This window comes from Mycteria americana, chromosome 1 (assembly GCF_035582795.1).
Source record: "Mycteria americana isolate JAX WOST 10 ecotype Jacksonville Zoo and Gardens chromosome 1, USCA_MyAme_1.0, whole genome shotgun sequence".
Classification (NCBI taxonomy): Eukaryota; Metazoa; Chordata; class Aves; order Ciconiiformes; family Ciconiidae; genus Mycteria; species Mycteria americana.
In genome coordinates this window covers 161,849,905-161,876,849 of record NC_134365.1, presented here as the reverse complement: position 1 = coordinate 161,876,849, position 26,945 = coordinate 161,849,905, and the positions used below count along the sequence as shown (strand labels likewise).

The window sequence follows — 26,945 nt, the reverse complement described above, 5'->3', positions numbered from 1 at the left end:
TTTTGTATTTAAAAAATCAAAAATCTTTCTCTCATGAGCACACAAAGCAGAGCCTTTATAAGGAATGCATTTTTCTAATCTTCTCCCTTTGGGTGTGGTATACCTTTTTTTGTTGATCTGTGATTTTCAAGAACAAGTTTACACTGCAGAAAGCAATGGATTTAAATAAATTTATGACTAAAACTACTGTAGCTATTTCTCACCACAGTCTCCTTATGCCAACATTTGAGTGGTGCTGGTTACACACACTGATTTATTAAAAAGCAATGTCATACCTGTAGACATGCAGGAGCTCTGCCCTGGGGTTTATTCACATCAACAGCCACAAGCTGCCAACCTCCAGCGGCATCTTCATGAAACATCTTGAAAGGGAAAATTGTTGTCAGAAATGTTTTACGTGCCAATAAATGCAAGCAAAATCTAATCCATTCCCCTTAAGGACCTGCATACATTTTGATGATAGCTAGTTTAAAATAAGAGGAAAATGGTTCTTACTGCTACAGAAAAAAAGGCAATGTGCTCTTTTTCCAACATAAATAGATTCTGAATTTTACTCAGATAACATCAAACACAATGTGTCTCTATTAGTCCTAATGCAGAAACCGATTCAATTAATCTCTGATCAGTATCGTTAGACGATGGTACCTGTTCAGAATAAATTCCTTACTAAGGTAAGCTTATCCTGAGGAAACACAAATACGTTGTGACCAAAAAATAAGTTTCATGGTGCATTTGGAAATGATAGACAACCTCATCTTTTTTACTGGCAAGATTATTTTACTTCAAGGATCAGACTTTATTTTTGTTGCACTGATGCATATCAAGAGTAGCCGTACAGTCCTTCTAGACTGTTACCCAGAGCTTACATTTCCTGCAAACAGCTGAATGATATCCGGGCTCTAATGATGTCAGTGGAAAAGGCTCTCTTGACCACAGTGGTATTCACATGTTACCAATAACCTTTGGAAGCGTAGGTGTAGGCATTCTGGCTTTTTTTTTTTTTCTCAGAAATTAGGACATAAAAAGATGCAGACTGCTGGACATAAGGAACAGTGAGAAACCATGTCTGGAAGTGATTAACACTGTCCTTGAAAACGCCCTTGAAAGAAAATGAATGGCTCTAGCTTTTTGAATTGCCACCTGAGAGTCTGCATATACTACGTAATGAAGTGTGGCAAAGCTCCCGCCTCACTCCCACCTTTTCCTTGACACCCAGCACCCAAACAAGTCACCTCGAGAACACAGCCACGGCAGCGTGGCTGAAGCTTAAAAGCCTTCCTGAGAGAAGTGCTCATGAGACTGGGGACAGTCACACAAATGTGGTTGTAATGCTGCCGAGTCCTGATGTGGCATCTCTGCACCAGGAAGAGTTGCCAACTCAGATCAGCACTGAGTTACTTCTCCCTGTACCATGCTTTAATGTGCAGTGCTAAAGCTCTTTACAAGCACCTCCTTTTATGCTTCTCCAGAGACCCCTTCCTTGACTTTGGACACTCATTTTCTTTTCTATAGGACTAAGTTTTGGGACCAGTTTAATGATTTACGAAGTGGGCAAATGAAGCAAGATATTGTTGCTTTTTCCCAAGGTTATTTCATGCACAAAACAAGCAAGGTTTTTAACTTTCGTCTGGTGCTTTGAACAAGAAACCCTGCAAGAAATTTTCTGCCCTTCTTAATACAGAAAAAGATAAATCATTTTTGTAGTTCGGTAGGCTGGACTCCCTTTATGTCCCATTATACCAGTGACTCAAGGAACAAAGTAACCATTTGCTTGCCTGCAGCCAACATGCTATTTTTATTTCGCATTACGCAATTTATATTCAACATGTTCATATTCTTTGGCATGATGACATTATTTTGGGAATTTCTTTTATCCTTGAAATTCCTTAATGTTGGCTGCTTCTTGAGTTTCCCTACATCAAACTCTCTGTTCCAGCTTCTAGTTCAGAGTATGTCGGTTAAGCCTATATGGCTCAGGAATTTGTCCCATCAGAGATGAAACGAACATTACGTTCCTCAGGCTAAGTATGTCATGTAGAAAAGTCTTCTTTTTTTGTTATATTTTAAATTGATATCACCAAGTCTGCTTTGACAAAGACATATATAGAGTAGAAATTATTGCCACAAAGTCTATTTGAGGTGAAAAACGTAGCAGCAGGCAGAAAAAGACTAGATTTGCATATGGATTACAGGAATATCCAAAGGAATATCAGAAAATATTTAATAAATAATTTTGACACACTTAAATCCTCTGGCTTAAGAAAATAAATAATCTCTAGCTACAGAGGTTAGAAAAATTTTCCTCATGGGTATGCTTCTCCTGTCTTCCTAAGGGCAGGCAGTCGGTACTGGTCCCTCTTATAAATGGCAAACTGCACTAGCCTGGAAAAGCCTGGCCTTTTGTACATTCAGGATACAGAATATGATTGTTACAATAATGAGTGGGAGAATTTAAATCTCAACCCGTTAGCCCTTGTTTTTCATACTGGGTCTTTTACACTACCCAGCCCACACATAGAGCACCCTTCCTGTCATGGCTTCTTCCTACCCATTATCTCATATTCAGGGTCTCACTTGCTGTGGCTACCTCAAATATTAGCATGGCTCCTTCATTGCCTCAGCACCTCATTCCCCCTTGGTCTCAACATGCCCTTCTCAGTTCCAGGACCAGCTTCCCCGAACACTTCAGCTACCCTCTGACCTCTCTTCTTCCAGCTACAGCTTGCAATTTCAGCTCTTCTTCCTCAGCACAGAAAGTGATATTCAATAGCAATCCTAATTCCAAACCCACCAATGACATGATAAAAAAGCATTATCCTACTTCATCAAAAGAAAATAAAAACTTAGCAATAACATACCCAGCCATATAGAGAACCATATTACAGTCTTCTCTATTATTCTTTTTTAAGAAAGCCTAGTTGGATAATATACCCTAGAATTTATTTTTATATGAAAATTCATATATCAACTTTAAAATATACATAGTAACATGCAAAGTCAAATAAATCAGATAAAATAATAATTAACAGGAATTTTTGGCTTATTATTCATTCACAAACCAAACCAAGCAAGTCCCCAGAGAATCTCAGTATCTCAAGTGTTTCACCTGGGTGGTGGCAGTTGAAGTAGTACTACTCCTGGACCCCCACATCTGCTGGAACTGCACTCTAATTTCTGCAAACGTTTCAATGATGACTGCAATGAAAACATTCTGAAAAAAGAACAAGAAAGAATGGCTGACACAAAGCTCAGCAAGCAGAAAAGAGAAGAAATTCACTCTAATATGATCTACATTTCAGACAGGTTTAAAAGAACACATTTTTCAGTACCTTAACAAGCCAGGCCAGAAAGAAAATTAAGGTGATGAAATAGAAATATGAACGCCATCGGGGAAAGCTGTCGATTGCTCGGTACATAAGGAACACCCAGCCTTCCTGAGAAGCAGCTTCATAAACAGTAAATATGCTTGTGCCTGTAGAGGAAAAATGAAAATGTTTGGCATTAAGCCTCCCTGAAAGTTTTCAATATCAGCAAACAATAATCTTTAATCTAGTTTATTCTCCTTTTCTCGAAAGGGTATCAATCAGCTGTCTTTTCCTCTCTTGAAAGAGAAGTTTTTCAGGTCCATTTCCACGTTTCTTCCTTTTGCAATTGAATATGAATTGGTTTTGTGTCAGACCGGACTCCTTCTCTCCCTGGGCACACATGCATAATCCCTTAGATGGGTTCACTGGCAATGTGCAAATGTCTCCAAAGGCAGAATTTGTCCCATTGTGACTTCAGCAGCATCCATGAGAAAAGGCAGATTTAGTTATAACTATCAGGATCAACATTCAGTAGGCGAAAGAAATGACTATTAATATCAGCAACACTGAGTAAGCAGCAATGCACCGAGAAGGTGCCCAACACTAGCAAGCACAGTTAAACGTCTACAACGAACTACTGAACAGTTTTGAAATTCAAAACCAGGTAGCCAGGGTAGCTGCATCAACATATATGTGTTGCCTTAAAAAACATTAAAGCATTTTTAAGTTGAACTTCTTACATCACTCTGGGCAGGGGGGGGAGGAGATGAAAGAAAAGTTATGAGGGGTTTATGTGTGCAGAAACCATTTTTAAATAAAAGATACGAAGTTACTAATTTCAAACTTAAGATCCAAACTCATCCTAATGTCTGAGGGATAATATGCTCCAGCCAGCTCCCCCTTCTTCCTTATCTCTGCAATGAAAGCTTCAAAATACAGACTGTGGTTAGGGCTTGTACAGCATTCTTGTTTGAAGTAATTTTTTGTTCTGAGAAGGAACACAATTAAACTGTGAAATTAAACTGTGAAATCTCACAAACTGCTGTGAAATTGTGGAATTGTCCTACAGCCACCTGCTAGCTCCGCTCCACTACTGCTTCGTTTCATGAAATAACTTGGGTAAAAGAGTGAGCGTGAGGAGTGCTGCCCTTAGCAAAACATAGCAGCTGCTAGCAACATACCGATAGTAAGCATGAATCAGCCGACTATCTGATCCTGTTCACAGAGAAAGAAGTGGTTCTAGTCAGAAATTCCCGAGTCCAGAAGTTTCCCCCCAAAATCACACCAGCCTATAAGGAGCTCTGTGCTGTTATTCTCCCACTGAATTTGCAGCACCTACATCCATTAGTCTGCTAACACAGGTGGGATGAACCTGGAAGTGGTTTTGCCTTAGGGAGTCCCTTTTGCAGACAAATCTGCACTGATAAGAGGAGACGGGGATGAATGGAATTTTTTCTGCATAAACTCGCTCGTTTGCTATGTAGGTGTTGAATGGTTAACATGGTCATGGTGGGTAGGCAAAAATGTTAATCCTTTCTGATAATTTTTCTGGTTATTGGATTCCTTCCTATTTACTGCATATGGTTCTCAGGACCAAGGGACAGAAATAAAAATAAAAGGAACGAAAAAGCATTCAAGCGTAGATAGCAAAACCCTTTTTGTTTCTTCAGAAAAGAGAGTGGTCTCTATCAATACTGAATATTCATCAGTGATTACTTCATGGGTATTTTGCATTTCAAAAATTCATAAAGTAATGGTTCAATTATCTAATATTATACTGTTGCTGAACTGATTAAATTATTGAACAAAACAGTGCTGTTGAGGACAGGCAGAGATTAAGAAAAAAAAAGGAATCTATTAAAAGTTGCTGGCTAGGAAACTGTAATTAGTCATTACCAATGGAAAAGTCACAGTGAAGATTAGTAAAATAGAGGGGATGTCATGTAAAGTATTTATAACACATACACTGGGCCATCTGCCACACTAAAGCAATACTGTGAATGGACAAAAATGCACAATTAACCCAATTAAAGTAATACGCGTTTGTCTGTGACACTAAAGTAAAAATAAGGCTTATATATAACTGGTATAGCTGTTCTTAAGGTTATTAGAAAGCAATCACCACTAAGAATATACATTCTTACTTAACATATGTGACTAGAAAGTAACAAAGCTTTCAATACTGATGCCAGGAACCATGCTGTTAACTATCTCTGTAAATACTGTTTCAACTGGATACAGAATAAAGGCATGACAGTAAGGGATAAAACACCATGAAATGTTTTGTTTTCAAAAAGAAGAGTAATTCTTAGTTAACATCTGCCTTACTGCATGTTTTTGCTCTTCTAAAAGTTACATTTGAAGACAATCAGCAACTGATTCCATTTTTTCTGAGTAATTCTTTAATATCTGACTACATCTTCCTAAAGCCAACGTGTAAGTTATTAAAAAGATTGTCCTTTCACAGCAGCATGCCCTGTTTTTCTCACCATGTTCAAATCCATATGGAGGGAGAGAGAGCATCCAAATTTTACGTGATGCTGGGTTACATCACAAAAAACCAGACATGGCGATGCTGGCATGTATGAAACCTAACTTACGCGCCTTAGATCAAATGGCAAAATTCTCCTTTTCCACAAGTGTCAGTATTCTATCAGTGACATAGTGTCTTCTTCTACTAGTTCAGAGGGCTTAAGTCCTGACCACACAGTGCTAGGAGTCCCACGGTTAGGGCACATGAGAGCATAGGACCTTGTGTAAATCAAGTAGGAATATGGGTGGGAGGGGGAAGGAGGGCTTGAAAACCTGCAGAGCCTGGCTATTCTGACACACAACAAGCCCCATTTACTTCAAAATGTAGTCGTCTCTTGTCAATGTCCTGAACAAGGACATAGATCAAGGTTCATGCAACCTAACTACAAGCATCAGCGAGACATTTCAGTCGAGAAAAAGCTTTGAGCCACGAAGAGGGTTAAACACATGACTACAATGACATGACTCATCAGTTTAGGCATGTTGGCATGGGTAACTCGCTGAATTTGGGACTAGGATTTCAACATCTGCATCTACAATATTGTTAAATCTTAGTGAATAAAAATATCTAGAAAATATGATCATTTTCCTATTTGTTTCAGCAGATGGCTAGACGTTGGTGGCAAGAAAGATTACAGTCATTTAGGAGGAACTTTCTGATGACAACAGAAGTAAAATAAAGGAATATACTTTGAAATTTTTTTGTTTCAGTGCTTTTGTTTAAACTTGTCTAATAAAGTCCACATTCTGATGTTACAATAAAACAATTCCTTTAACCACACTGATGGTTAATCAAAACAAGGAAGGAAAACATTTCTCAATACACAGATGAAAACTAAATAAATCAATATCATAATCTGTATCAGTCTCAAAAGACTGCTTTTATGCAACCAGTAAACACTTCTACCTTTGGAAATGTTTTACAACTGCACGTGGTCATTATCAAAAACAAAAGGAAAAAAAGTCCAGAAAATGAAAGATTTAGTGAAGTATGGGAAGAGAGACTGAATCTTGCTCAACTTATGCACCATTTTCACTTGCTTCATACCTTATAGAAGAAAAGATAGCAATCAGAGACAAACTGTATCCCTACTAATAATGCATGTTTAGCTATATGGGCATTCAGCACTGAAATGCAGGGGACTTATGCCTTCTTCAATACATATGTTTCTTTCAGATGTACCAGCTGGGAGCATTAGCCTGAAGGGGCATGGAAGAAGTAGTTGCTTTAACACCCAAATGGTTGTAATAAAAGAAAATTCTACTCGTTTCCATGCCATTCCAGGGAGCAAGGTCACCTGGCTCTTCCATGCTATACAAATGAATAGAATAGCAGGGAGAAAAGAACTGAAAGAGCCAGAGCACATAGGTGATGATTTTCCATAAGGGAGTAAAGACACCTATCCTGCCAAAACCCTATCTAAATACCTAAAGAATACAGAAGGCATTTATTTAAAAAAGGACTCATAGTTGACAGAAGAGAACAATAGTATCACTATGCGGGGATGCTATGTCACATAGTGTGTTTTATATTTATGCATATTTTGTAAACACACGGGATTTTCTGCTTGTTTCTGTGTCTCTGTGACACCACCACGCTCTGTGACATCAGCTCTTGCTATAATCAGCTCATTCTGCCAATGGACATCATGAAAAAGGGAGGGTGCTGAATAATACTGTAATTTTATAACTGCAGAATTAAAGGAGCAGAGCTAAAAGGTCACATGGAAAATTCATTAAGTCTGGAAGCAGAACCTTCTCCTCCTAATTCTATGTTACATTCTTGCTTCTAGATTCAAAATCCCATATTATTAGGGGATGCACAACGTTGAGGTGTTGTCTTTTATGAATAAATCTTTGTGCTATGTGATTTGTAGCTATTCCAAGTGAGAAACAAAAAATGAAAACTAAGCTTAGGTATGCCATTAACTCCAGCATCTTCTGCATGTGTAACCTATGTTTATTGACTACCTTGGTTTACCACATCAGGGTTCTCTCAGTTTTCTTGTGCCTGCCGTGAAGCTGCTGAGAAAGAAAATTTACAGGAGGGCCACTTTACGTAAAAAAAACCCAAAACAAGCGATAAAAGTTTGACTTTGCAATTTTTTCTTTTTAATCAGGAATTATTCAGGCAAGTAAAAATGCACGCGTTGTTATTAAAAGCTTAAGACACTACCCATTGTCACCCATAAAATGCCGCAGATGCCAGCCAGCAGCCGGCTCCTTGTCCTTGCTTGCCAGTAGCCACTAGATGGCGATCGTGCGCCTCGGGCACATCTGGCACATCAGGCGGCGGCGGAGCTGCCCCCCCGCAGAGCCAGGCGGCTGGCAAAAGGATTGCTTTTGCTATTGCCCGGCAAAGCTAAGCAGCCTTCTAGCAGGTGCTGCTGTCTCATTTAACTCTGTTGTGCTGCAGACTGGAAGGCAGCCTGCCTTAAGATGCTTTTGTGAATGTTACCTCCGTAAAGAAAGGACCTCTCGCTTAGGCCATAGAAATGTTGTTATCAACCCTGTTTCTGTCCCTGCTCACTTTCACTGATAAAATCATGAAGCTGAATGTTCCTGCAAGGCACGGATACTCCCACTGACCAGTCAGCTTTTAACTTCTGTCTTGTCTTTCAGCAGCAAGGTATTTGTAAAACATTGCGTGCAGCCAGGAGTTTCCAGCTGTCTTACACTATTGCTTTGGTGAAACTAGAAGGGAGTAAAAATTACTCAGAAATGCAAGGATAAAGTTGTTAGCACTACTGGGTAGCAGCTGGTAGACAGGACTGAAATCAACAAAAAGATCAAATCCTGAACAGCTTCATGGGGTTTCTTGCTTGTCTCTGAGTGAGCGATTCAGTCTACTTTACTCTCGCAAACCACCTCATACCAGCCAGTTTGCCAGCCAGCAGAAATGAGGAGGAAATGAAGAAAAATGAAACAGGCCAATGCTCTGCTCCTCCTTTGAAACCTCAAACCCCAGTGCCATTTCCCTGTGACTGAGCTGTGGAAAAGATGGCAAAAAGGAAACTGTGCAGAGCACTGATTTACAACAGCAGAAAAAACACACTGCCAGTCTGAACAAATATTTTAACTTTTCTAAGTGTAGTGACTTCAAACATACAGTAGTGATGTTACTGATTCTTCATTTTGAAAATGTTTCCTTATGAGAAGATGAAGCTTCTACGTATGAGAAGAGACTATACACAGAGACTGTACAAATAAAACCACCAATAAGGAGATAAAGCAACATTGCAAATATAAGTGCTAGGATCAATGCGATTTGTTCTACAGATTTAGTAATGGAAAGATGGAACTCAGCCGACTTTCAGCAAAAATTTTGATGGACTTAGTTGCACTGTTTGCAAGTATTTTAGAAACTTGTTCACTATTCGGAACTGTTAGCTTACTAATATGAATGGGGCAATGTTGGCGTATGTATTGACTGCACAGGGTAAATAGGAGCGTGGCAGTTCACGCTTAGTTAAACTGTCAGTGTCTTACATGTGATAGTGCTCGTGCTCCCTGATGTAGTATTTTATGCTTTACAAAGAGAAATCTGTTTTACATTTGTGAACAAGTCCATGGGAACAAGAATGGGGACAACCATTCTTCAAAATTACTTTAGGTGTGCATGTTTATGGGTATTTAGCCTGACTAGTGTTTATATTTGCTTTTCTTTAATACTTTTTTGATTAAAATGCTCCTCAGCTACAAGTTCACAAATAACCTAGCAAATAGGCATCCAAAATGTCAGCAGAGCTCATAAGCTGGCTTTATGTGCATAAATACTGTCTGCGTTCTCCTTTTTGCAATTACACAGCTGTAGTGCTAATGTACACTCTCTCTTACAATCACTGCTTTTTTTGTGTGTGGCAGCTTCACAAAATTTACTGGCAGTTGATGAGAATCAAGGAAATGCTGAGCTATGAATTCTTCACACCTCGCACACCACTACCTGGAAGCTTTGCAGCACAGTCAACAACTCCCACCTCTCCTTCTCCCTAGAGAGTCTTTTTAAGGATGCAACTTTTCTCAGATCCCAGGGCTCCCATCCTCAACAGAACGGTCAGAGCTTCAGGCTGGAGCCTGGAAGTAGGACACTGCCATAGCTGTGCTTTTCCCTATCAGGGAATCAAACTGTAATAATACTCTCTTCTCAGATCTAGAAACCAAGAATACAGAAATCCCTAGGCCTTGGTTTTAAGAGTGACAAATGCTGTGAAGATGGGCCTGCCACCACCTCAGTCTTTCTAATGAAACGTCTCTGATTTGAAGTACAGTCATAGTAGAGTAAATGACTGCTACAGTAAATGTTATGACAAAACTGTGTAACAAAAAACGTTAAACAGAAGAAACTCTATCATTTATATGAACTCATTCCTTTAAAATGAGCCATCTTTTTACAGGACTGTTTCTTCTTCTTTTAAAATAATTACGTATGTAGATGCCTTTAAAACCATACAGTAAAAGTGACAGTCCAGAAACGAAACATTCAGAAATTCACACAAATTGTTACATTTAAAATTTAATGAACACTTTAAGGGTTATCATATTAAACAGACAAATTTAAGGCATGCTCTCAGTACAGACATTATGTATTTGAACTGTCATTCAGCCATATATTAAACATTGGGAATTACTATTAAAATCAAGGTAGTGATGGATCCCTTTGTTAGACAGAAAACAAAGTATGCAAATCTTCCTTGACACAAGGCATGTAAATTCAGCATTGACTTTAATACACTGTCAATCAAAACTATTCACTTGTTGCATCAACTTTTTTTTCTCCAATAGTTATAGGCAGAGCAATCGACTTCATTTTAAGTGCGGTTACAAAACAGCAAAGCTAGCATGCATCATGGTGTCAACTAATTTGCTTAATTAATAAAAAACCTATCTGCTTTGTAAGAAGACAGAAGTGTTGAAGAATGAAACCATAGAACATATTGACATAGTAACATTTCCATATCTAGAGTGACCATGATGATACTTTACCCAAAAGCAGAGTTAAATAAGAAGCATGACTCTAAGCTTTACCATGAGAGATCATTTCATCAAGTCTTGAGTCTGGTCAACTAGTAGCAACTGTCTCGAAAGCATGAAAATGTGTGGAGGCAGAAAAAATGGACTAAAAGAAAAGATGTAGAAGCTAGTGAGAACATGCATTAGTGACTCAGCTGAACAAAAGAATAACTGGGGACCTGGAGATGCACAGAGCCCCTAAAATTGTGTGCATATTTGGGGAATACAGATTACAAGAGATTGCCTGACCTAAATGGAGCACTTCCAGTGTGATATTTATATTAGCAAGAACTGAACAATCAGAGAAGTTCAAGACAAAAAGCTTTACAGGAAAAAACAAGCCTGGCACAGTCCATAGAGAAAAAAAGATCATGTCCAGAAAGTGCTAAAAAAGGTCTTGCAAGTGATTTTCAAACATAGTGCAGTGTGTTTTATTTGACCTCCACGACAATGCGTTTCCTTATTTCCAGTTGCAGTGCAACCCCTTCATCCTAAAGTTTCAAACAGCCTAATCAATCAGCAATTAAAAAAACCCAACAGCACAAATATTTAACAAAGGAAAGAACCTCCTCACCCCCAGCAGAGGTTTGAGAGACAGAAGAGGACTAAAGAGACCTTGAAATTCACTCTACAAGAATCCCTGCTAGTGACTGTGTGTGGGAAGTGGTTGGCCAGTCTGATGATGAGTTACAGGAGGCTACGTATGGAGGTAGACAAGAAGGTATTCAAGGAGGAAACTTCACAGTATATCATTTCAATAGCTTATGAAGGCTATATTTATTTTTTTACCATAGGGTAGGAGAAACAACAGTTTAAGGGAACCTAGACAACCAAAGTTGCTGCTCTGCCCTAAAGCTCCATTTTGGTGTCATTCAGTTCCGTTGGGCATCACTTGAGAATTGCATGCACTTCTCTGAGGATGTACTCTCTCCCTTAAAATGAAGAGATCAGCCCCTTCCTCTTGCATGGATAACATTTCAAAAGCAGTTCCATGAAATTTTATCCCTCCTACAATCAGTGGTGAAATTGCTGTCATCTTAAATAAGGTGTTTTTAAAAATCCCTCCCCAAAGCATTCTAATTTAATTTGCCTCATCTATAGTGTGAGTCTGAATAAGCCTTTATTCTTTTCTGCATAAAAGTTTCATCTAAGGACATCAGTAGAAAATCCCAACTAGCAAGACCTGCTGAGTATTCAGTGACCAGAAATAAGACAGCTGCAACACTTAGCTCAAAGCATTTCTGTAAGAAAAAAACCAGACAGTAAAGCTTGCAAAGAAACTTGAAAGCCAAAGAGACATTATAAAATGGATAGATGTTAGAAATCTCATTAGCCTCCACACATCTGAATAACAGGAGCAAACATACAGTGCCAAATGCATCTTAAGAGACCAGTCTAACTGAAGAGACAAAATCTTCCTTTCCTAACTGGGAGAAAGGAGCTCTATGATTGACTGTTACAAGAAAACCCAAACAACACTCACCCAATGACCTGTTGAGCTATTAATGAGTTAAGTACTCCCCGGTATCTGTTATGTGACACTAGAAGTAAAATAATTTACCTACTTTGTTGATGTGAGAGAGAGGTTTGCCCACTAGCCTAATATGTGCAGTAAGGGAGCAGGAGGAGACAGGGAGAGGTGTTTGTGTGCTGATAGCTCACTAAACCCCGCAGCATCTTTGAGGTAAGTACATTGTTAACTCCATTTCAGAGATGGCTGTGTTAAGTTAGAGACACTGAGACTGTCCTCAAACAGCAACAGAATCAATGTCTAAGGTGGGACTATCTTAAAGATTTCTGATTTTAAGAGAGGGATTAGAGTATTCAAAATTTTTGTTCTTTAGCTAGATGTCAAAAGAGAAAGAGCCTGATTTTTTTTAATTAAAAACATACATGGATGTCAGCAAGAATAGACAAGGGTTTTTTCCCTCTCCTTCAGAAAAGGAAAGGTTGAGTTGAAAAGAAAACCAGTTCCTGTAACATATGACTTCTGTTATTCTTAACTCTCTTAAAGAAGGTGTTTGCATGACCAGAGATCTACTGGTTATCAAAAGAATTTTTGGAAGACTAACACTAATAGACTAAGCAGCTGGCAGGTTTATTTGGAGACGAAAATCAAAACCTTTGGCAAGAAAAGCTGTATAAACTGCCAGATATTTTTTGGGAGAGAGAATGTTCAAAATCTTAATATACTCTGTTTAAACCTTGTTTTAAAGATTATCTCCTTCTGCAGAAATCCTTTCTGATCTTTATGCAGTACTGAAAATAGTTCCACACACCTGTAACAGAAATTTCCTGGATTTCTCACTGTCAAATCAACGATTTTTTTTTCTCAGATATGCCCTCCCTCTTTTTTCTCAGCATCAAGTTTACCTGCAAAGATGTTTATTCTTTGTGTAGGTGTGTTTCAACTCTGTGCTTTGACTCAAAGCTGCTTTAATTTCTTATAGACCTATGATATTTAACATATTTTTCTTCAAAGCTTTTTGCTAAACTGGAAAATGTGGAATTTTGTACTGAGCCTCATGAACATGTGGCTTGAAAAAGAAGGACTGTGTATGAAAAAAAAAAAGAGCTTTGGCATTGCTCAGTGAAGCAGTTTCCCAAGAAATACAGATCAGACCTACTCCCAGTAATTTTTTATCAAAGGATGAGCTAAACAGACCTCATTTTCCATCTGAAAATAATTTTCAGTTGGTGAAATGAAATCAGAGCTTTTAGATCTGAAGGCATAAACAAGTGACATGCATAAATTCAGAGATGACTTTCTGCATGCCATCTACTTCACAGTGACTACCTCTTTGCCTACTCTTCACCTTAAAAAAGACTTTTGGAAGTCTATCCACTCCCTTCAGTGAAGTCAGAAGCACCTCTAATTATCTATCACTTACTTAGAAATAAAAGCATACATAAGGACAGTTACTGCTGGACATTATAAACACATCTTGTTATCCTCAGTAATGTGTCTGCAGGTCCTACCATGGCTTGGGTAGAATTTTATATTGTTACATTATGTCCCCACATTTTTTAGAACAGGAAACAAATCCTGATCCTACCTTGAAAGCTCTGCTAGCATATTTATGTAATATTATTGAAGAGAAAACTATGTTCACAATTTTTAAATCACACTGCCCAAAGTCAGGCATGCGAGCTGATGTTCAGATAGCTGGATATAGTCTGATTCTTTGAGATGCTGAAGGAGACAAGTTTGAAATTGTCAATCCTGGCCTGAATGCTAGTGCTTGAAGCCAAAGGGAATTTTATCATTCCTTTAGTAGAAACAGAGTTAGATTTATGGTTCTGAGATTCTACCACATAAGTCCCCGCAAAACATGAAAGATGTTGGGAAAACAGTATATTTGATCAATATGTTGTTTTCAAAACACTTATTAAATTGCCTGCCACATTAAAAATAAAGCTAGAGATTGATACTATAAGACGTAGTCAAGAGAAGAAAGCACAACTGTTTTCCAGACCCATTCATTTTACAGCATCTGGGAGATGGGCTTCCTAAATGAAGACAAATGCAACAGAGAATCTCAGAAAATGTCTGCTTCCCAAACTGACCGTGAGGCAGATCCGTGGTGCCCTGGCATTAAAACTCTTTCCAGTGACTTTCCTAAAGAACTTGTAAAAGTACCAACTAAAAGGTTTTAGCAGGATTCATGTGCTCAGGCCAGAAATAATTGAAATAGAGGGGAAACAACTGCTAGCAGGCAATAGCAAGCACTGGAATAACTGAGAGGACGGCAGAATTTGTCTCCTCGGAGCTCTTTAAGAATACATCAGGTAAGCATCTATAAAGGAATGACGTAGGAAGAGGTGACTCAGTCTTGGAGTGGCCAGGCAATGAGCTCGACCTTCAAGTAGATATCCTTTTGAGGTTCTTACTAGTTTTCTTCAATTTTACAGCATTAAAGAATTCTCTAAAGCCAGTACAGCATCTTACCCTTACTAGTTATAAAAAGAATGATATTAACATGCATGAAGTAATCTGTGTTTGTTTAGGCTGCACATAGACACTACCTTTTCCAACTGCTGCACGTAGACACTACAAAGAAACAGAGTTCAAAGTGCAAAAAGCACCTTGCATTACGGTTTTGCCTGGAAAACTGTTGTAGGACTGGTGGTGCAGAGCCAAGTTCCACTGCTTCTGAACTGGCTAAATCATATTCTTCAGCAAAAAGCCCTTTTTTTCTTTTTCTTCCTAAAGGAAAGCATTTGTGAGTCACAGGTTGCAGATCTAACTTCTGTAAAGTAAGAGATGTAAAGTAACATTGTGAAAAAACAAAATGTCACTCAGGACTTGATTTGATGACAAATTAAATACTATGTTAAAAGCACCACAGACACATGACAGAAAGTACTGATTTGCTGTAAGTTGACTCTGCCCCTTAAAAAATACCCTTTTTTGAGGGCTTCACTTTGTACTGAAAGGTTGCACACTGCAACTTGTATTATTGGTCTGCACCCTAACCTGTGACACAGTAGGTATTCTCCTACCTCCAGCATAAAGTTGGCCCAAAGGCACGAAGCTGGTATAATTCAGTATTGTGTGCCTCCCTCAGTGATTCCGATAGGAACACATTCATGTGCCCTGCCTCATCCTGAGCAATCTCTACTGTGGGTCTTAACACATGTCAAACCACAGCCCGAGTCTATTGCAAAGCAGCACTTCTGTGAGCACTTCTGTAGTCAAATACTGTAGCTCCTGCTCCCTGATGTGCTCCATCTTCCAATGGATGTGCCTGCACCAAGCGTAGCTCCCTCCAACCCATACACACCTTCAGTACTATTCCAAATAGGCTCACATCCTCTACATCTTCCACAGGCTGACATTCCCTCGTGCCATACATACCTTCAATACTGGGTTATGAAATCAGATCCCTGCTGGGCTGTGACACCAGGGATGGGACACAATGCTCACGGGAAATTCAGACTGAAAAATCCCACATTTTTGAGTTATGTTTTAGGGCCAGGTGCGTGACTCATGGGGTCCAGCGGAGATCAAAACCAACCTCTGTACATATGGATACACAACCATTCTGCTCTAGAATGGACCAGGCTTGAGCAGTGTGAACATGAGTCAGTCCATATCATATAGTTTGTAGACCAAAGACCAAGGCAGATGATTTTATTAGAGCAAATCCTGCCTCTGACTCAATTCCATAGTTCACACATGTTTTCACAGTATATGGCTCAGCAGCACTATGCATCAGAAAGATACATGGCCAAATACCTAAGTGCAAATACAGCCTCTGGTAGTAGGAAGTTCCCAAGTTCAGGTTGCCAAAAAATGGAAAATACAGAGGGCAAATATCACTAAGCACTTTTCTCTGACCATAAAGAAATATGAAAAGTAATACTGGCATTGAAACAAGTGGCCATGAACATGAGGTAGGCTGATTTTAGGCGTTTTCTAATCATCAGAGAAATGAAGTCCTGAAAGAGTTTTTCATCGTGTTTTGCCTCTTCCATTCCTAAGTTTTCTGAGTTGCGACTTCATACTTTTATGAACAATGGACATGGCACAGTTCCCTGTGGTCACAAGAGGGAGTGGACAAGAGCATCACCGAGGTTCCTTCCAGCTGAAAAACAAGGTTTCATCAGTAAATGTGATGATATAGGCCCCAAACAAAACCCTACTAAGTCCAATAGGGTCCAGTTGCTTCAAATAACACAGCCTTAATCCTCAAGTAGCAAATACTACCAAAATGTTAATTATTTCATTTTCATTGGCTTCCTGACAGGGGAACTTCTAAGAATGCTTCTAAGGGAGTCATGCAGGAAGGCTTAAGACTGCTCTGTTCTGGAAGTTCTCATCAATGTGGCTGATTTAATCAAGTACTGCACAACAGCTGGGGAAGGTCATTCTTTGCTATAGAGTCTGGTTTTGTTACAAAATATCTGTTTACTCTGAACTGCACTGAAATTCTTCTGAAGTTGCACCTTCCGCATTGTGCCTGAGGACACTGTGGACACAGCTGCAGTCCTGCATCTGTCTGTGGTAAGTGAATTACATACAAAACTAACAATATCCCCATACTTTGGTCAAAAATGTTCACTACAGCAGCCCTAAACATTCAAACACTCTAAAAACTGCTGTCGGCATAGTAGGTCAAATCTATCCATGACTATTAACTGACATGAAGGACTGCTTAAGGACCAGAAGGAACTAAACATGTGTTTAGGAAAAAAAAAAAAAGTCATAGCTCTTGGACATACCAAGAGTCTGCAGATCTACGAAAGCACTTGTGTTATGGATTTCATAGCACTTCTAAGGAATTAATGAAATCAGAAAGCTTCTGGAGAAAGACAAGCTGATGGAGACTACTAGCTAGTTTGTTATAACATAAAGCATCATATCTGACAAATTTGGCAAAATATTTGAGAAGAGAATACATAGAAAACAGATAGGTGTGAAGCAACTAACATAAACCTAATCAAAACAGACTAAGATACTTGTGAAACTACTGTAGAGAGCAGGTTAACCACAGTTTGAGTAAGTGCCCACTAGAAGCAGCGTTCTTCACTGGATAAAATGACCAGGTAGAAGACTGTAAACACTAATCTGATTGTGAAATAACCATACAGCCGTCTATTAAATTAATCCTACAAGCTTCCCAGAGCAACTACTCAAAACCAGTATTCTCCCGATACTACAAACGCTCTTCAGAATTTCTCTTAGTGCCCCAAAGACAGCAGTCAATATCCATAGCTGTTTCCAGGGCATTTACCATCTTGATATGTGAATGTCAGTGAAATACATATCTATGGCTATGGTACAATAATGGTAGAATGCTGACTTTCTAAATGGCTTTTGCGGCATGCAATTTCCATTCACTGCCACTACCCCTCCATGAATCACCATTATGGCTCCATAGTTCTGTATCAGATACTGAGGACAAAAAGAAAACATACAGGTAATGGCAGAATTATGATCCTACATGAAATGCAAAAAATGAAAATAGGAAAAAGAAAACAGAGACAGAGTTTGTTCTGGAGAAGAGGATTAAATAGTAATACAACTGAAGCTTTTTTGTTTGAGAGATGATGATAGACATATTTAATTAATTGTCACTTAACCTCAGAATTCTAAGTAAAATGCCTAAAAACAGGAGATGAAAAACAAATGTAAGAAAAATATTCATATGAAGACTATAGCAAAGTTGGCTAATACAGAAGGATATGTAAGTAGTACACATACCAGTATAGAAGACAGGCAAAACCTGCCACAGGCAGGTAATTAGAAGAAAATAATACCACAGTTTATCAGGAAAGACATACAGAAGTCCTGTTGTGACTAATCTATTTTATTTGAATTTGTCAGCCCCTGGGTAACTTCTGTCAAGATGAATCAGCTATGTATAGAGTCAGCTCCTCGAGAAATAGAACAGATTTCTGAAGCTTTTATCTTGTACATGTTACCACAGAGCATCTAGGCTCTATGAACGGTTAGATGTCCCTGTCCCACTGGTGACTGATGAGGTCTTCTGACAGAAAATTTGCTGTTTTCACTTCTTTTGAATTTTATGCAATAAATAATTTTAATTCTTTCAGTATCATTAATTTAAAAAGTGCATAGCTTAGCTGGAAACAGGGGCCCAAAGTCATCCAATCTTGTAGCTGTTTAAATTAAGTGCCAAAATTGCGAGTTTAGTTACTTGCAATCTTTTTCACAGTGTAAAGAAAAAGCTGATACTCTTGCGTGGTTTACTCCTTTTCAGATGTGAACTGAGACTCTTAACTTGAGGGTTCATGCTAATTACCTAATCTTAGGAGGCATAAACTGTGGTCAAAATCTCTTACTGAAAAGAGGCAAAGTGCTGATCATTATGGTACTCTACTGCAAGGTGACGTATGTGCTGGTTTTGGCAGCAAATATTTAATTTTCTTCATAGTAGCTGGTATGGGGCTATGTTTTGGATTTGTGCTGAAAACAGTGTTGATAATACAGAGATGTTTTTGTTACTGTTGAGCAGTGCTTGCACAGAGTCAAGGCCTTTTCTGGTTCTCACCCCACCCCACCAGCGAGCAGGCTGGGGTGCACAAGAAGCTGGGAGGGGACACGGCTGGGACAGCTGACCCCAACTGACCAAAAGGGCTATTCCATACCATATGGTGTCATGCTGAGCATGTAAAGCTGGGGGAAGAAGAAGGAAGGGGGGACGTTTGGAGTGATGGCCTTTGTCTTCCCAAGTAACCATTAAGAACGATGGAGCCCTGCTTTCCTGGAGATGGCTGAACACCTGCCTGCCCATGGGAAGCAGTGAATGAACTCCTTGTTTTTGCTTTGCTTGCGTGTGCGGCTTTTGCTTTGCCTATTAAACTGTCTTCATCTCAACCCATGAGTTTTCTCACTTTTACCCTTCCGATTCTCTCCCCCATCCCACCGGGGGGGAGTGAGTGAGCGGCTGTGTGGGGCTTAGTTGCCGGCTGGGGTTAAACCACGACACAGTAGTACAGATTTGTTGGAAAAGTAGAGGATAACCATCTAAAGGAGTTTTTGGATGAGAGTGGAAAATGCTGACTGCAGTATGGGAGAAGATGTATCTTGACACTTCCCGAGATGACCAGTCACACCTTCCCTGGAGATGGAATAGCCTGTCTTCATAAAGTCTTAAATTCTGCTCTGTATTAAGGAGAACCTCCAAAGCAGCTTGTACCATTAAAGAGTCTGTCCACTGAAAATATCTGTAGAAATTTTAGGAAAGACAGCAATTATCTGTATATTGAAACAATTTATAGAACAAAAATGCCCCTGTGGCACAGAAATCAAGATGTATTTCCCAAGACTGTGTCCTAAGTACAGAAAAATACAGAAGTGGTAACTATTTGTTAAATGTGTTAAAGATTTATTCAGATCACCCGCTAGGTACTGCTAGATCTAGCTCCCAGTTTGATCACAACCAAAATTTATGATCAGAGTAAAGAATACATAAGGTATTTAATGTTCTTAGATAATACTTTTGGTCTTTCAAGTCATTTCTATTCTTTCTCAGTTGCTATGAGAAAGGCAGTAAGTGGAAGTGAATGGTCTTACAGTTTTTTGAAGAAGCATTTCAGTAGTTCACAGGGGATCCAAAATATTATACTATTCTTTTAGCTTGTAACCTAGGTCTTTTCCAATACCAGTGTGTACTAGATATTGTGTAAGAATTTCTCCACATGGCAATGTCATGACATTGACCTGGAGCAGAATACAGTAACTACTGAAAATCCCTAAGAACAGTAGGGAAAAGAAACTTAGGAAAAGAAACAGTCAATATTTAAATATTTGAGTATCAGAGTAACAAAGTAAGACTGTGCACTATTTAATGAAGAAGGAGTATGCCATTACACATTTGCTACAGGGTACTGCAAGGGTAGCAGCATGTATGAAGTCCGTTACCACAGATGAGCTGACGTGCTGGAGAGTCACACCTAAGCTTCTGCTCTGTGTGTGCTACCCCCTCTAGAGTGACCATCTGTGATCTAGATTTTCTGGAATAGCACTATTCCCCCTTATTCCCCAGCAGAAGTAGGAAAGCCAAGCTGCAAGCTGGCCCTGTGTTATCAAATCAAAGGTCTTAAATCAAAGATGATTTGGTAAGCTGCTCTAATTACAGTAACAGAGGGCATTTTGCATGACTATTGTAGATTGTATTTGTAGTGGGTAGTTTGCTCATTTCCACCAACTTTACGAAAATGCTGTTTAGGATAAAATAATCAAATCTCAGGAGGCAAGGTAAAAACAATGTGCCCCATGCATTATGCAAGTGTTGAAGGTCAAAGCCTGTAAACTGGTCACATACGGAAGCTCTTGTCTGAAAGCGAAAATCTTCCACTGTGAAAACAATTACCTCTATTACCCAGTAACTGCAGCTTTCATTATGCAGAGCTATATTGTCTTAATGGCACTGACTGATAATTAAACTGATAGGATCTAATTTTCTTGGTATGGAATGACAGGTTTCTAATTGCCTAACTTCATGCTTTGCCTATTGGCTAAGAGTTTCTTGCTCCTTAGAGTGGCTGAAATTAGTCACGCCTTTTGTTTCAGGGCTGTTCACACTACTGTCACACCTTTAACTCCTCTTTCTATTTTTTCACATTGTTCTCTGTTCCTTGTCAGACTGCGAGTTGTTGAGTAGCTATCCACACAAACAGTTATTGCCTTTGACATAAGCCTTTCTTCAATTCTCATGCAGAGTGCAAACTGGTGGGCTGGGAGGTTGTTTTTGCTTGAAGCAGATCTTTCTATTTATTTCCTTAGTAAATCCTCATTAAGGAGATGGTCTTAATGTGCGTTTATTTCCCTTTGACCATGGCATTCCTATCGTGCATGTGTCCCCTGACTGCTTTACTTAGCCTCCCAAAGTTATCTGACCCTTTGGTTAGCATTGTGCATTAAAGGAAAAAGAAATGTCACTGTAGATAATAGACCTGAGTGGTTTAACTCACCCTTCCCATAGGAATTATAAGTAAACAGTAGCAGCAGTACAAAAGCAAATTTCCTGCTTTGCCTTCACAGAGCGTGTATCATCTCAAAATCACACTGGGAGGCCTTGCTATGCTGGAGCAGGGGCAGCAGAAAGTAAGCATAAGAAGGTCATCTGCGGAAATAGCACTGACACTGCATTTGCCTCATGCTCTGCAGCAGCGGGTGCTGACACCCTGCAGACTCTCTGGGGGATGCAGTGCAAAGGCTGCCCTCTGCTAGGGGCACCCTTTGGGAGCTTGGGCCCTGCAGAGCCAGCTGCAATGTCTCCAGCACCACATTCCCCAGCAAGCGCCATTCCAGGACTCCTTAAACCCTTATGTTGGAGCAAATAAGCCCTCTTAAGACACAAAGCAGTAGGGAGCAAGGGGCAGGGATATTTAAGTGGTTCAGTAAGAAGCCAACAGCTGTGCTGATGCCAGTGAACTCCACTGAATTTTCAATTTTTTTCGCTGTTACGCTTGTGATCTACTAATCACAAGGGAAAACTTACTTACATAGAATTTAAGATTATGCTACTTGAGATAAATTAAGAAACAGTACATGAAGTTATATGTCAATAAAGGATTGGTATGTCTGAGGTGATACAGCTTACAGTAGAAAAAAGCATAACAAGATGCAATTAAAGCTTGCATTTGACCTGCCTCAACTTTCATTTTCTTATACCCTTCAATTAAGACAGCCTTTCTGCCACATTTTGCTCTTCCATCTCTACAGCTTATGATCAGTGACAGTTTATGGGCCTTTTACTTAACATCAGCAAGTATGATTTTTTTTTTTTTTTTAATGTTGCCATCCTTATCATGCAAGTACTTATCAGAAGGTACATTAGAAGGAAAACTTCAAAATACTTGCTTTCAAAATGAAATCTAACTAAAACATACTGGTTCAGTGTGCAAAGCATTCTTTCTGCGTTCCCAGGCGAAGATGGGAATGAGAGATAGGAGGAAGCGCACAGCACAGATGTCAGACAGGTCATTAAATTCTGGGCAGCACGCTACAATGACACGAGTGATATATCAAACTATATATAGCAGAAAAAGATGGCCACCAGGAAAGATCCACAATTACAAACAAAATCGAGAACAAAAGAAAAAGAAGTAAAGCTTTCTGGAAAGTTGTTTTAGTCCACTATACATCCAACTATTTAGCTGCCGAAACTAACGTGGAACACCCCGAAATGGCAGGGGAAAGTATGTTCCAATGAATTCTCTCAGCAGCAGCGAAGTTTTCTTTGACTGTCAGTACAAGACAACTGTACTAATCTATTCACATTAGTTTCACCTGATTGCCTGGTTTAATGCAAGACTCAATTACTTTAGGATTAACACAGCAATACATTAAAATTCTGGAGGGCTGCTCAAATTACTCTAAGTTTCCAAAACTCTACAACTTCCCACATACCATTTGTTAGTGTAACAGAGCTAATTCAATGGACATCATTTGTGCAATATTTTTTGTGTCTCTAAACCATTGTTTAAAAAAAAGAAAAAGTCTTACTTAACTAGGCAACTAAAACAGCCTCACTGAGAAAAGTGGCAAGTATACAGAGACATCAAATAGCTAAGGGAGTTAACTGGAGCATCCCGCTGTTTTGTTTTGGGTTTGGTTGTTTTTTTGGGTTTTTTTTTGTTTGTTTGTTTGTTTGGGTTTTTTTTTTCCCCCCAAATTCAGGCCACTTATTCAGTTGTCTAAATCAGAAGCATTGTCTTAGTATCCTTTTTTGAAAATCTGTGGGTTTAGTATCCCTATGTTACTCTTCCAACACAGAAATACAAAGAGCTCACTGCGACCATCAGTGACAGCCAATATTTCCATCCCAGTCATGCCCTTGGACCCATGTAGTACAACCAGTTTAAGCAGTCGGTGTGCACTGTGGAGTGCCAGGACACTGGTGTCTCAGCCTTGGGGAAGGGAGACTGGAGCTGCCTTCTGGTCTACGTATTGGGGTTCCTTCTCCCACAGAAATCAAGCAGGAATAAAGAAGTAGCAATGAAGTATCTCTCTGGTGTAAGGTCACAACACAGCCAGGGTATACAAAACCAGGACCTCAGACATGCAGGTTCACCAGTTGAGATACCGCCTTTAAATAAAGCCCATCGGCTTTCCACTGAAAATTCAGGGCCTTACAGAATGTATTTAAGACACAGTTGTTTCTAATCTGCTAAAAACTTCTCATGAAAGGCTCTTTGCTAATACACTCTCCAGTAAAACTTATTCTACATCACCCACACAACAATGATACAACAGATGTGACTCCCTTCAGCAACAGTAAGAATTCAGAGAGCTTGAAGAGACTGAAAATTTTCAAGAAACATGCTCCCTGCTAGAGTCTGATCATTTTGGCATTGTGTTCCCTGCAAACCAATAAATGACCTGTTTTCTCCTTTCAACACACATCCACAATCCACGCAAACTCACTAACACTGCCTTATGTTAAAGAAACTCAATTTTAAAGGATTCTGCTTGTTTAGATGGAATTGTCATACTAAAGAACAAAACTGAAATAATCTGAAGATGTCTGGCAAACCACCTCTTCAGTGGAAGGCTCATCAAGACCTCAGGTCTGAAAGGCACGTTCAGTCCTTCTATAGCAACAATAATTTTGCCGTGTGCCACTGAATTTTTGCTAAACCAAGCTAATTGTCACTCACCCTAAAACCACTATCACCCCCCAAATTGTTTGGTCATTGCCACACCTCATCTCCATCAGGAAGAAATAGTGAATCACATGTATTTGCCTGCTTTTTATAAACCTTACGGTGTAACTTTTAAGTAAGAAGAACTGTATTTTCCAAGTACAATGTACAGGGATATTCACTTACATACCTAGTTAATAGAGGGTTATAAACACTGTCCTGTCAGGCCGTGGGAGCAAGTGATTTACAAAGGATAAACAGTGTATTTATGATCCAAGGAAGTCAGTAAATAAGGGCCAATCACTCAGTGTCTGCTCAGGAGAAAACTCCATACGGAGGATATCAGCATTTCTAAAACCAGTCGGCTGCTAGCCAGTCATCCTGGGAAATGGCTTAAAAATAGGTATTGTGATTATAAGGTTTATGACCCCTTGAATAAACTTAAATCTAAATGGAGAAAACAGGTATAGTGAGGACAGGAATGTCTCCAAATCAAGAAATAACTTTGCAGAGGCAACAACCCAGTCTTCGAGCCCACCTAAGGCAGCAGCACAAATGTTCTGACAGCATTGTATCTCAACAAAACAGAGACACCTCCTTTTGGAGCTGAGCTAAAATACACGTAGCAATAAACCGTAAGCATCCGTTTAAGGGGGGGAAGTGACAAGCATAAGGTGGGATATCCTTGCCAAGCCATAGAAACAGTGGACCACCATCACACCACCACAGCCGTGGAAACTACAGAACTGGTGACCTACTTGGAAAATTATGTGGCTAATTTTAAAGTTCTTGCTAATATTTTTTATTTGAAAGGCAGAGAAATAGGGTCAAAATATGAATTCTACTTTCCAGAATGTGGAGATAGGTCAAGGGGAAAAACTTATTCTTGTCTGTAAGTTGTTGGTTTACCAGACTCTGCTTTACTGTGTACTGCAAGACATGAACATCCCATGGACACTGCCAAGGCTGGAAATATTTGAGCCATATAAGCACATTTTGATAAATTAAGTTTGCCTAGTCTTCTTCATTTCTGTTTCTGTTCATAAAAAACAGTCTTTTGTTGGTGCACCAATTTGAGAATTAAATCATATCATCTTGCTTCTTAGACAAGCCTTACTAATTCTTTAATAGCAAAATGAATTTTCTACACACTACATTGCCAAATCTCTCAGTTCTGTCAGTTCAAGATTATATCAATTGTATTTTCTATTTTAAGGTTAAGACATGAACTAAACTACTGAGCATGTCAGCAGTGGGGGAAGGATGGACCAGAATACCCAAAACTGTTTTAATTGTTCAATTAGTAAGTTAATAATGATATTAATTGCACATGGAGGATAAGGCATTCAAAAGAGAAGCTTTCTTGAGGAAAGGAAAAAGTGGTAACTCAGCCACCTAGGTGACATAAAAGCATGAAAGGCAGCACATGAACGAGGCATCAAAAAAGTCATGACTTGGCGAAGAACAAAAATCTAGAATTTCTGAGAAAAAAAATCATCAAGGAAAAGCTATCTTTTTTGCTTTGGATCATGACAAGAGTCCCTAAAACATTGTTTCTACTTGATGTATCAAGAAAATTTCAGTGAGAGGAAAATTTATGTAAAAGATATTATACCATATCCTGTACAAGATATAATACTAACAAAGAACACAAGCAAGCATAATGTAAGATGAACAGAGCTTCCACACTTTCAGACTCACATGATAGCAAAAATTACACGTTCTCCTGAAGAGCATAATGGAAAAGGGTGTTTGTGGGTAAAACCCTTGTAGAAAGATGGTCATTATTGTGCTTTCTGAAGCTAAGCCTCTACGCAAACCGGCATTTGGAACCTCAAAGGAAAGAGTGGCTAAACAGTGAGTGGAATTAAAGGTGAGCATCGAAAGAGAGGCACATTGTGTCAAAAATGCTTTTTTGTATTCTGTGAAAACTGAATATATTGCAGATCTGCATTTTTTTACTACGGGGAGGAAGAACAGGTTTAGAATCATTAAGAAATGTTTGAGAACAGGAAAATGTAAAATCAGGAGTAAAGCCAAACAACACTTAAGAATACAAATGCTAAAATACAGCACAGATATTTACAATGAAAGAAAATACTAACCCATTGACCATGGCAGGTTGGCATTACTTCTTTTCTGTTATCTTTGTTTAAAGTATCAAAGTGTCAGAACCGTTGTTAGAAAAACACAAAGCAAAAGACAAAGATTACTTCTCCTACGCTATGACTGCAGGTCATTCACTTCTCAGCCACATAAAAGACCGAGACAAAACTGTCAAACTAAAGAATAAATAATATACAGAATCAACCCTAAGGCCCAAAGGAACCTCTGGGATAACTTAATCCAGCATTAAACTAGAAGAATTTAAAATTAATTTGTATAGCAAAAAAAGCTGCGATTTTCACCAAGTGTTTCCTGCACCAAATCCAGTAAATTCTGTATGGGCTCTAGCATGGTTTGAGGAGAGATACCCAGTGTTTTCACTTCAGCTTCCTGGTGATTATTTTTATAGGTACTGACACTTACTGATAAAAAGTATTCACGTTTTCCCAAATACATTTGTCTACATTCAACTTCCAACCATTGAATTTCATTAGTACTTCTCCTGCCCAATAAAAAGAAACCCCAAAGAAAAAACAAAACCCCCAAAGCCTTCTGTTATTAAACTCTTTCTGATGAGAAACTAAACATGGCTTTGTAAGCAGGTCCTTAAGAAGCTGCAACCACTGAAAACAGTATTGTGCCTTAAGCCTAAACAGGGATTTATTAGTTGACTCCCTTTCAACTTGTTCGTTATATCTCAGGAACAAACTGAACTTGTTTACCTTAATCACACAGCCATACTTCACTCCTCACAGCGTTCACAACCTTTGTAACTAGAATTATTTCCCAAGAGGACCAACACAATGAGGACTGCAAACTGTTCTCACCTGCACAGAGCATATGAACTGTTTTCTTTACTCCTCTGTGCTTCCC

At 39.1% G+C, this 26,945-nt stretch overlaps 1 protein-coding gene across 1 annotated transcript in view; it reads right to left on the bottom strand.

Moving 5' to 3' along the window:
• NALCN (sodium leak channel, non-selective) overlaps positions 1-26,945 on the bottom strand; it is a 256,162-nt gene that overhangs the window by 155,588 nt on the left and 73,629 nt on the right. Inside the window, 3 exon segments of the mRNA XM_075526265.1 lie at positions 276-362; positions 3,107-3,211; positions 3,330-3,472. Coding sequence (XP_075382380.1) covers positions 276-362; positions 3,107-3,211; positions 3,330-3,472 — 335 coding nt within the window.